Genomic DNA, 12,052 nt, shown 5'->3' with positions numbered 1-12,052 from the left:
GACGAGCCGAATGGCCTTCTGTGTTGTAACCATTCTATGATTCTAGTCTATAATTTTGTTTCGTTTTTAAGTGACTTTCTTTGCCTTCCTTCTCCTCCCAATTTGATTTGTGCACATCACACATGTTCCCCGTCTGATATGGGAGTGTTGTAAAGAGGGTTTAAATGCAAAGATATACCTTAAGGAGCAGGAGTAGGCCACTCTGCCCCTCGAGCCTGCTCTGCCATTCAATAAGATCAAGGCTGTTCGTCTACCTCAACTCCACTTTCCTGCACTATCCCCATATCCCTTGATTTCCTTAATATTCAAATATCTATCGATCTCTGCCTTGAATATAACTCAACGACTGAGCCTCCACAGCCCTCTAGGGTAGAGAATTCCAGAGTGAAGAAATTTCTCCTCATCTCAGTTCTAAATGGCCAACCCCTTATTCTGAAACTGTGACCCCCTAGCTCTAGACTCCCAGCCAGAGGAAACATCCTCCCTGCATCTACCCTGTCAATCCCTGTGAGTGTTTTGTATGTTTCAAATGTGACTAACTGTGGTACATAACCAGTAGTGTTTAGTGCCCGCTTGCCTCCTCTATTCTAAGTGTGCTGGTTCATTGCTTCATTGATCTTTCCCTGTAGGTACGAAGATTACCAAATACGTACCTTGCTTGCAGCAATTGATTATAATTCGCACGTTGCCCGTGAATACCAGCGTAATGCTAATGGTGAAATGATGTAAGTAGGTGATAAATACAGGAGGAGAGAAAATACAGAAGGAGAGAGACAGGGTGCACAGTGGGATCTCACTGGATACAGCTGTTGGTGTATGATCTTTCTCCCCAGCTGTTACTGAAGCCACTGATTCATGGTGGGCTACAGTCCCGTGGGCATCAGCGTTCCTCCAATACTTTGCCCCAGTCCTCACATATGAGCCCAGACGGTTAACATTGGCTGTTCAACTGGAGGGGCATCCCCTGACGGCCCTGGCAGTCACTGGACCGTGGTCAGTGCCCCCATTAGTCAGTGCCTTTAGCAACTGGGTCATCAGGGGTTCCTTCCCATCCAAGGGGGCAGTGTTCAGCTCGGAGGTTTCTATTGGGCTACTCCTGTCGGCCAATCACCTATTACTTTATCTCAGTTACCACAGGATGTTCTCAGAGAGCAGCAAGCACTGGAGAGCCGTTCCCTCGAGGGTGGAGAAACAGTACCAGTATTTCAAGTGGCTGAGAGCGGACATTATGAAAGCGACACTACCAACGTACACCCTCCGTTCCGGAGCCAAAGTCAAGCGGGTTCCAGCCTCGCTTAGCAAGGCAAAAATTGCCCAATGACGAAAATGGACATTGGCAAGAAAAAGCGTAACGTAAGGAAAGGCAAGCGGCTGTACTGTCCTGTCAATTACCGAGCATTGACCAGCACGTTGGGTTTTTACACGAGGGAGAGTGGGCTTGATGTGGGGCCGGTTGCCATGATACATGATGGCTGTCCTCGGGCGCAGTATTGTTTGGGTAGGGCTGGATATTGTTGTTTGAGAGGTGTCATGCCTTGTTCCGGGGAGAACAGGGCACGGAGTCAGACTGCCAGCAGCCTGCTTAGAGCGGAAGGGAAACTCATGATCAGCACCTGCTTATCGAAGACAATCCTCCCTTTTTTTTCCTTCACCATTTCAGTTGTGTTTTCTTGTCACTTTTGATTTGAGCCGTGAGTACAGCCAGCAGTGGGGAGTTACTGGGCCAGTGGCACAGACCTTTGCTGAGTTGAAGTGCAGTCATTTTATTGACTGCGTAGGGCAACATTCCCTGTGAGCTGCACTTTGTTCTGCGCGGCGTGTTTCTTTTAATGCGCGGTCCCTTTAAAATTCCACGCACGCGCGTAATTGACGACGGAGAAGCCGGTGATCGGCCTGCGCAGGACCTTCCCCATTTCTGAGCGGCCCTTAGAGGGAGCATTGTTGTGGGAGTAATTGAGACTTTGGGCGATAGGGGATCAGCCGCACGTTTATACATCTCTCGCATGGAATGGAAACGGAAATCGTCGGTGTACTGTAATGTATTTGCTTCATGGATTCTTTGTTTAAGAATTCATAGCAACACATTGCTATTAAGAACTAGTTGGTTTATTAGCATAAGGTTTAACAATCACACTACACCAGGCTCATCCACCAGGCTCACAACCACCTGCCTCATCGTGGATCCCCTGAACCCAACTGGCTGCGGTTTTATTGTGTGTTGTGAACGTCACGTGACTGGCTAAGCCGCTCCCAACTCAACAGCTCCACAACTATTTTAAAGTTGAAACAATAATCTAGTGCCCCCTTACTAAAGGGGCACTAAAACCGACACATTAAACAAATTAAACTTTGGACATAAAACAAATCAAATTAAAATTTGTTTGCCGGGTTTGATGATAAACTTGAGTCCCTCTGGTGCCCACCTCTCGCAGAAGGCCGCGAGCGTACCGGTGGACACCACGTGCTCCTTCTCCAGGGACACCCTGGCTCGGCTGTAACCGCGGAAGAACGTCAGGCTGAATGATCCCCTCGACCGCCCGCTGCCTTGGTCATGCCCAGGAGCAGGCCCATGAGGAGACCCTCCGACCTGCCCGCTCCCCTCTGCACAGGGTGCCCAAAGATCTGGAGTGTGGGACTGAAGTGCAACCAGAATTTGAGGAGCAGCCCCTTCAAATATTGAAAGATCAACAGCTCTACAACTATTTTTGGTGTATCTGTAAATCAATAAATCATTAAATCAAGTGCCTCCTGATTTAAAGGGGGGGGCACTAAAACCAACAATGAAACAAATTAGACTTTAAACATTAAACGGTCAAATTAAAATTTGGTCGGTGGGGGTGATAATGCACTCCAGTCCCTCCGGCACCCACTCTCGTGGAAGGGCTCGAGCGTACCGGTGGACACCCTGACTCGGATGTAACCGCAGAAGAGCGGCAGGCAGTTGGGCTGAACGACCCCCTCGACCGCCTGCTGCCTGGACTGGCCGTGCCCAGGAGCAGTCTTACGAAGAGGCCTTCCGATCTTCCCCGCTCCTCTCCGCACAGGGTGCCCAAAGATCAGGCGTGTGGGACTGAAGTGCAACCAGAATTTGAGGAGCACCTCCTTCAAATAATGTGTTTATCCGCCGCACTCGCAAAGTCCGGCACAGTGACTCCTCCCAGTAAACTCTACCATAGTTGCACATTGCCTCTCTACCGCTGTCGACCCCACTCAACTGGGGCGCGACTCCTGGGAGCCCATTTCCATGTCGGAAAGTTGCAGCCTGCAGACACGGGCTGGGAACCTTCATTGCATGGCCTGGGCTGCCGCCCACTGTCCGCCTCCTGTCTCTTTCCAGGCTATCTCCCTGCTACACCCACCACTGCCCGTTCTCCCAGGCAGTGCTTCGGACCCCTCAGTTACACTGTTTCTTCATTACATCGACTAATTCTCTGAGGATTTATTTTGTAGACTGGTCTAGCAGTGTCAGAGCTGCGAATATATTCATCATTTCTCTTTGTAATTATAATGGAGGTTTTATATTTTTGCACTATTAATAATGAATGTTTTTATTTGTTATAATTTAACGTTCATTTTGCTTGGCGATACAGGAGCACAAAAACTCTGCGGCCGGCAGGAGCTCGCAAACACCTTTGTCGGAGGTTCTCAACAGTTTGACTAAACGTTTCCCAGCATGGGAGGAGTGAGGGCCGGGAATTATAAAGTGTGGTGTTCCGAGAGCCCGATGCTGGTACGGAGACACGGACGCAGGTTGGCGCGGCAGTGCGCTGTCCCGTTGCTGGCGTTTCCAGTGTCTCTGCACCAGCCGCGGTCCCAGCGCAATCTCCCGCCCTCACCCTGTGCTTCACTTGCGCTATTTGCACACCGCTTTGAAGTTCCCTCACACGATGCAGGATGCAACTGTGTCGTACAGACTAGCAACATCCCAGCTTCCTTCCTTGGCCTGTGCCTGTGTTAACGGAGCGCAGTGCAACATAAAGATAGCGACGCTGCAAATAGAATCAGCCCATTGCCCTGCTCCTTATCACTCCAGACCAGTGACCACCCCACACACACACACACTGGAAATCGCACACTTGTGAATGGGTTTGGGCTCTGCTGTGGTGCCTCTACAGTCAAATAGCTTGCCAGCAGTCGCTGTCGACCACATGCAAAGAGTGGTCACTAGGTCCAAGTGCCAGAGGAGGATTGACTGCCGCGGATCAGTGAAAGCCTTTGCCTTGGGGTGGAGAAAATAAATGTTTAGTAGCAATCACCCTGTTACCGATTATGATTCCAATTCATAGTATCATAGAAATTTACAGCATGGAAGGAGGCCATTCCGCTCATCGTGTCCGCGCCGGCTGACCAAGAGCTATCCAGCCTAATCCCACTTTCCAGCTCTTGGTCCGTAGCCCTATAGGTTACAGCACTTAAGTGCACATCCAAGTACTTTTAAAATGTGGTGAGGGTTTCCGCCTCTACCACCCTTTCAGGCAGTGAGTTCCAGACCCCCACCACTTTCTGGGTGAAGAAATTTCCCCTCAAATCCTCTTTAAACCTCCTACCAATTACTTTAAATCTCTGCCCCCTGGTTGTTGACCCCTCTGCTAAGGGAAACGGATTCTTCCTATCCACTCTATCCAGGCCCCTCATAATTTTATACACCTCAATAAGGTCTCCCCTCAGCCTCCTCTGTTCCAAAGAAAACAACCCCAGCCTATCCAATTTTCCTCATAGCTAAAATTCTCCAGTCCCGGCAACATCCTCGTAAATCTCCTCTGATGTTTTAAATAGAGGACACGTGACGGGAGTTGTGGGTCCAGGAGAGAAAGAAGTGTGGAACCAGATCAGGTAGATAGAGAACGGACCTCAAGCTGTACTGGTGCGACTGACTGGTACCTTACAGCGGGCAGCTCATTCCCACTGCATGACGAGAGAATTTATAAAGCTATTCAACGGGGCGGGGTGGGGGGGTGGTGTCGATTCCACCCTGCCAGCAGGGAAGCGGCACCGGGAGGGAGTGTGGATACAACAGGGCACTCCTGATTCTCCCACCCATTCTCCCTGTGAGCTAGAACCCCTGGTGAGACCACAGAATGACACCCGACGCCATCATTCTGTGAGGATTCTGTCCACGTGCCGTGAGATTCCACATTGCATTACTGAGACGCAGTCTTGTGCCCGTTTCACAGTTCAGCGTAGAGTAGTGCTGGCGAAAGAAGCAATTAAAATAAATACATTTTATGATAATCTTTAGAAGAGCTGAAGTAATTTATAATCAGCAGAAATGATGTGAGGGTGAGCGGTGTAAAAAGTTTTTCCCAACTGGATTGTACATCTTGCAATTTTAAGAGAAAAGTTGGGGGTTGAAAATAATCTCGCTCAAATAGCCCGGCACTATTCAGCCACAGCGTGCGGCATGAGTTAGCGGCTTGCTAGTCTTGTGAAATACGGAGCAAATACCTGGTATTCTGTGACAATGTTCGATACCCAACCTTGTATTGACTTTTTAACCATGATAATAAATGCATTTAAAACTCTGTTACCTTATCGTGATCTTCTCAAATTTGTTATCGAGGCAAAACCATCACATGGGTTTCTTTTCCTGTGTGACAATTTTGTACCCCTCAAGATGAGGGATGCTCGTGCTGGGAAATAGAACACGGGTTAAGTCAGGAATCTCACAGTTACATGCTGAGTAAAACTCCCTCTACACTACCCTAACAATGTGCCTCAGCCCCCAACCTCAGAAGACTAGACTCCACTGCACCATGGAAATACAACACAGAGACAGGCCATTTGGTCCATCCAGTCCATGTCGGTCTTTTCCTCCATACAAGCACATAGTACCATGTTCCCATCTCCTTTCACCCCCTCTCCCTTCCTCCCCCTCTCCTATCCAACCCTCAATGTTCACACAGCTTGTGCCTCAACCACTGACCGTGGCAGTGAATCCCACAGCCTCACCACTCTCTGTGTGAAAAGGTGAAAAGGTTTCTCCTCCCCACCCCCCACCCCTGCTGCTCTAAATCTCTCACGTTTAATCCTGTGTCTGTAACCCTAACCCTAAATGCAGACTGGGAACAGTCTGCTTCTGTCCACCCTGTCCCGTGCCTTTCATAATCTGAAACATTTGTATCATAGTACCCTGTGATCTGCGGTCTAACAAATAAAGACCGAATTTTTCAAGTCTGTCTTCGAATTTGGGACCACACTTGACCAGCTCCGTTGGGCGAGCCACATTGTCCGCATGTATGACACAAGACTCCCAAAGCAAGCACTCTACTCGGAACTCCTACATGGAAAGCGAGCCCCAGGTGGGCAGAGGAAACGTTTCAAGAACACCCTCAAAGCCTCCTTGATAAAATGCAACATCCCCACCGACACCTGTGAGTCCCTGGCTAAATGGAGGAAGAGCATCCGGAAGGGTGTTGAGCACCTCAAGTCTCGTCACCGAGGGGCAGTACTGAGGGAGCGCTGCACTGTCGGAGGGGCTGTACTGTGGGAGCGCTGCACTGTTGGAGGGGCAGTACTGAGAACATAAGAACATAAGAATTAGGAACAGGAGTAGGCCATCTAGCCCCTCGAGCCTGCTCCGCCATTCAACAAGATCATGGCTGATCTGGCTGTGGACTCAGCTCCACTTACCCGCCCACTCCCCATAACCCTTAATTCCCTTATTGGTTAAAAATCTATCTATCTGTGATTTGAATACATTCAATGAGCTAGCCTCAACTGCTTCCTTGGGCAGAAAATTCCACAGATTCACAACCCTCTGGGTGAAGAAATTCCTTCTCAACTCGTTTTTAAATTGGCTCCCCCGTATTTTGAGGCTGTGCCCCCTAGTTCTAGTCTCCCAACCTCTCTGCCTCTATCTTGTCTATCCCTTTCATTATTTTAAATGTTTCTATAAGTTCCCCCCTCATCCTTCTGAACTCCAACGAGTAAAGACCCAGACTACTCAATCTATCATCATAAGGTAATCCCCTCTTCTCCGGAATCAGCCTAGTGAATCCTCTCTGTACTCCCTCCAAAGCTAGTATATTCTTCCTTAAGTAAGGTGACCAAAACTGCATGCAGTACTCCAGGTGCGGCCTCACCAATACCCTATACAGTTGCAGCAAGACCTCCCTGCTTTTGTACTCCATCCCTCTCACAATGAAGGCCAACATTCCATTCGCCTTCCTGATTACCTGCAAACTAACTTTTTGGGATTCATGCACAAGGATCCCCAGGTCCCTCTGCACCGCAGCATGTTGTAATTTCTCCCCATTCAAATAATATTCCCTTTTACTGTTTTTCTTCCAAGGTGGATGACCTCACACTTTCCGACATTGTATTCCATCTGCCAAACCTTAGCCCATTCGCTTAACCTATCTAAATCTCTTTGCAGCCTCTCTGTGTCCGCTACACAACCCGCTTTCCCACTAATCTTTGTGTCATCTGCAAATTTTGTTACACCACACTCTGTCCCCTCCTCCAGGTCATCTATGTATATTGTAAACAGTTGTGGTCCCAGCACCGATCCCTGTGGCACACCACTAACAGCGGCAGTTGGCGAGAGGTGGGAGCAGCGTCGGAGCGGCCTATAAAAGGCCCAGCGGGAGCTCGAGTACCAGCGGCAGTTGGCGAGAGGTGGGAGCAGCGTCGGAGCGGCCTATAAAAGGCCCAGCGGGAGCTCGAGTACCAGCGGCAGTTGGCGAGAGGTGGGAGCAGCGTCGGAGCGGCCTATAAAAGGCCCAGCGGGAGCTCGAGTACCAGCGGCAGTTGGCGAGAGGTGGAAGCAGCGTCGGAGCGGCCTATAAAAGGCCCAGCGGGAGCTCGAGTACCAGCGGCAGTTGGCGAGAGGTGGGAGCAGCGTCGGAGCGGCCTATAAAAGGCCCAGCGGGAGCTCGAGTACCAGCGGCAGTTGGCGAGAGGTGGGAGCAGCGTCGGAGCGGCCTATAAAAGGCCCAGCGGGAGCTCGAGTACCAGCAGCAGTTGGTGAGAGGTGGGAGCAGCGTCGGAGCGGCCTATAAAAGGCCCAGCGGGAGCTCGAGTACCAGCAGCAGTTGGTGAGAGGTGGGAGCAGCGTCGGAGCGGCCTATAACAGGCCCAGCGGGAGCTCGAGTAGCAGCGGCAGTTGGCGGAGTACCAGCAGCAGTTGGTGAGAGGTGGGAGCAGCGTCGGAGCGGCCTATAAAAGGCCCAGCGGGAGCTCGAGTACCAGCAGCAGTTGGTGAGAGGTGGGAGCAGCGTCGGAGCGGCCTATAACAGGCCCAGCGGGAGCTCGAGTAGCAGCGGCAGTTGGTGAGAGGTGGGAGCAGTGTCGGAGCAGCCTATAAAAGGCCCAGCGGGAGCTCGAGTACCAGCGGCAGTTGGCGAGAGGTGGGAGCAGCGTCGGAGCGGCCTATAAAAGGCCCAGCGGGAGCTCGAGTACCAGCGGCAGTTGGCGAGAGGTGGGAGCAGTGTCGGAGCGGCCTATAAAAGGCCCAGCGGGAGCTCGAGTACCAGCGGCAGTTGGTGAGAGGTGGGAGCAGTGTCGGAGCAGCCTATAAAAGGCCCAGCGGGAGCTCGAGTACCAGCGGCAGTTGGTGAGAGGTGGGAGCAGTGTCGGAGCAGCCTATAAAAGGCGTACCAGTGCAGCTACAGCGGGAGAGAAAGCAAAATAGAAGTAGAAAGGAATCAAAAGGTGACGTCACAGCCAATGGGGTAAGTGATTGGCTGGTGATTGGTGAGTAGCTTTTCTTTTTATTTTTTATATCAGTAAGTGAACTGTAACATTGTTATTACCAATTTAAGGGTATCTAAGGGTTAAGGCATGGCAGGAGAGCTCGGTCACGTGATATGCTCCTCCTGTACCATGTGGGAACTCAGGGACACTTCCGGTGTCCCTGACGACTACGTGTGTGAGAAGTGTATCTGCCTCGAGCTCCTGACGGTCCGCATTGCGGAATTGAAGCTGAGGGTGGATTCACTCTGGAGCATCCACGATGCTGAGAATGACGTGAGTATCACGTGTAGTGAGTTGGTCTTACCGCAAGAGAAGGGTCCACAGCCAGATAGGGAATGGAAGACCAGCAGGAAGAGCAGTGCAAGGAAGGTAGTGCAGGGGTCCCCTGTGGTCATCCTCCTGCAAAACAGATACACCGTTTTGAGTACTGTTGGGGGGGATGACTCATCAGGGGAGGGCAGCAGCAGCCAAGTTCATGGCACCATGGCTGGCTCTGCTGCACAGGAGGGCAGGAAAAAGAGTGGGAGCGCTTAGTGATAGGGGATTCAATGGTGAGGGGAATAGATAGGCGTTTCTGTGGCCGCAACCGAGACTCCAGGATGGTATGTTGCCTCCCTGGTGCAAGGGTCAAGGATGTCTCGGAGCGGGTGCAGGACATTCTGAAATGGGAGGGAGAACAGCCAGTTGTCGTGGTGCACATTGGTACCAACGACATAGGTAAAAAAAGGGATGAGGTCCTACGAAACGAATTTAAGGAGCTAGGAGCTAAATTAAAAAGTGGGACCTCAAAAGTAGTAATCTCGGGGTTGCTACCAGTGCCACGTGCTAGTCAGAGTAGAAATCGCAGGATAGCGCAGATGAATACGTGGCTTGAGCAGTGGTGCAGCAGGGAGGGATTCAAATTCCTGGGGCATTGGAACCGGTTCTGGGGGAGGTGGGACCAGTACAAACCGGACGGTCTGCACCTGGGCAGGACCGGAGCCAATGTCCAAGGGGGAGTGTTTGCTAGTGCTGTTGGGGAGGAGTTAAACTAATATGGCAGGGGGATGGGAACCAATGCAGGGAGACAGAGGGAGACAAAAAGGAGGCAAAAGCAAAAGACAGAAAGGAGATGAGGAAAAGTGGAGGGCAGAGAAACCCAAGGCAAAGAACAAAAAGGGCCACTGTACAGCAAAATTCTAAAAGGACAAAGGGTGTCAAAAAAACAAGCCTGAAGGCTTTGTGTCTTAATGCAAGGAGTATCCGCAATAAAGTGGATGAATTAACTGTGCAAATAGATATTAACAAATATGATGTGATTGGGATTACGGAGACGTGGCTCCAGGATGATCAGGGCTGGGAACTCAACATCCAGGGGTATTCAACATTCAGGAAGGATAGAATAAAAGGAAAAGGAGGTGGGGTAGCATTGCTGGTTAAAGAGGAGATTAATGCAATAGTTAGGAAAGACATTAGCTTGGATGATGTGGAATCTATATGGGTAGAGCTGCAGAACACCAAAGGGCAAAAAACGTTAGTAGGAGTTGTGTACAGACCTCCAAACAGTAGTAGTGATGTTGGGGAGGGCATCAAACAGGAAATTGGGGTGCATGCAATAAAGGTGCAGCAGTTATAATGGGTGACTTTAATATGCACATAGATTGGGCTAGCCAAACTGGAAGCAATACGGTGGAGGAGGATTTCCTGGAGTGCATAAGGGATGGTTTTCTAGACCAATATGTCGAGGAACCAACTAGGGGGGAGGCCATCTTAGACTGGGTGTTGTGTAATGAGAGAGGACTAATTAGCAATCTCATTGTGCGAGGCCCCTTGGGGAAGAGTGACCATAATATGGTGGAATTCTGCATTAGGATGGAGAATGAAACAGTTAATTCAGAGACCATGGTCCAGAACTTAAAGAAGGGTAACTTTGAAGGTATGAGGCGTGAATTGGCTAGGATAGATTGGCGAATGATACTTAAGGGGTTGACTGTGGATGGGCAATGGCAGACATTTAGAGACCGCATGGATGAATTACAACAATTGTACATTCCTGTCTGGCGTAAAAATAAAAAAGGGAAGGTGGCTCAACCGTGGCTATCTAGGGAAATCAGGGATAGTATTAAAGCCAAGGAAGTAGCATACAAATTGGCCAGAAATAGCAGCGAACCTGGGGACTGGGAGAAATTTAGAACTCAGCAGAGGAGGACAAAGGGTTTGATTAGGGCAGGGAAAATGGAGTACGAGAAGAAGCTTGCAGGGAACATTAAGGCGGATTGCAAAAGTTTCTATAGGTCTGTAAAGAGAAAAAGGTTAGTAAAGACAAACATAGGTCCCCTGCAGTCAGAATCAAGGGAAGTCATAACGGGGAACAAAGAAATGGCAGACCAATTGAACAAGTACTTTGGTTCAGTATTCACTAAGGAGGACACAAACAACCTTCCCGATATAAAAGGGGTCAGAGGGTCTAGTAAGGAGGAGGAACTGAGGGAAATCTTTATTAGTCGGGAAATTGTGTTGGGGAAATTGATGGGATTGAAGGCCGATAAATCTCCAGGGCCTGATGGACTGCATCCCAGAGTACTTAAGGAGGTGGCCTTGGAAATAGCGGATGCATTGACAGTCATTTTCCAACATTCCATTGACTCTGGATCAGTTCCTATCGAGTGGAGGGTAGCCAATGTAACCCTACTTTTTAAAAAAGGAGGGAGAGAGAAAACGGAATTATAGACCGGTCAGCCTGACCTCAGTAGTGGGTAAAATGATGGAATCAATTATTAAGGATGTCATAGCAGCGCATTTGGAAAATGGTGACATGATAGGTCCAAGTCAGCATGGATTTGTGAAGGGGAAATCATGCTTGACAAATCTTCTGGAATTTTTTGAGGATGTTTCCAGTAAAGTGGACAAAGGAGAACCAGTTGATGTGGTATATTTGGACTTTCAGAAGGCTTTCGACAAGGTCCCACACAAGAGATTAATGTGCAAAGTTAAAGCACATGGGATTGGGGGTAGTGTGCTGACGTGGATTGAGAACTGGTTGTCAGACAGGAAGCAAAGAGTAGGAGTAAATGGGTACTTTTCAGAATGGCAGGCAGTGACTAGTGGGGTACCGCAAGGTTCTGTGCTGGGGCCCCAGCTGTTTACATTGTACATTAATGATTTAGACGAAGGGATTAAATGTAGTATCTCCAAATTTGCGGATGACACTAAGTTGGGTGGCAATGTGAGCTGCGAGGAGGATGCTATGAGGCTGCAGAGTGACTTGGATAGGTTAGGTGAGTGGGCAAATGCATGGCAGATGAAGTATAATGTGGATAAATGTGAGGTTATCCACTTTGGTGGTAAAAACAGAGAGACAGACTATTATCTGAATGGT

The 12,052-nt window shown here is 49.6% G+C and overlaps 1 protein-coding gene across 4 annotated transcripts in view; it reads left to right on the top strand.

Annotated features, from left to right (window-relative positions):
- LOC139277322 (uncharacterized) overlaps window positions 1-5,541 on the top strand; it is a 97,999-nt gene extending 92,458 nt beyond the window's left edge. For 2 of the 4 annotated variants that reach the window (XM_070895636.1, XM_070895635.1), the window contains exons 12-13: window positions 630-725; window positions 1,129-5,541. In XM_070895636.1, coding sequence (XP_070751737.1) covers window positions 630-725; window positions 1,129-1,321 — 289 coding nt within the window. In that variant the 3' untranslated portion in view covers window positions 1,322-5,541. The remainder of the gene's footprint in view (window positions 1-629; window positions 726-1,128) is intronic. The other 2 variants (XM_070895637.1, XM_070895638.1) reach the window with 2 other exon arrangements.
- The last annotated feature ends 6,511 nt before the right edge of the window (window positions 5,542-12,052 follow it).

Source organism: Pristiophorus japonicus, chromosome 12, assembly GCF_044704955.1.
Source record: "Pristiophorus japonicus isolate sPriJap1 chromosome 12, sPriJap1.hap1, whole genome shotgun sequence".
Lineage (NCBI taxonomy): Eukaryota > Metazoa > Chordata > Chondrichthyes > Pristiophoridae > Pristiophorus > Pristiophorus japonicus.
Note: the sequence above shows the minus strand (reverse complement) of the source record. Positions and strands in the feature narration are given on the sequence as shown.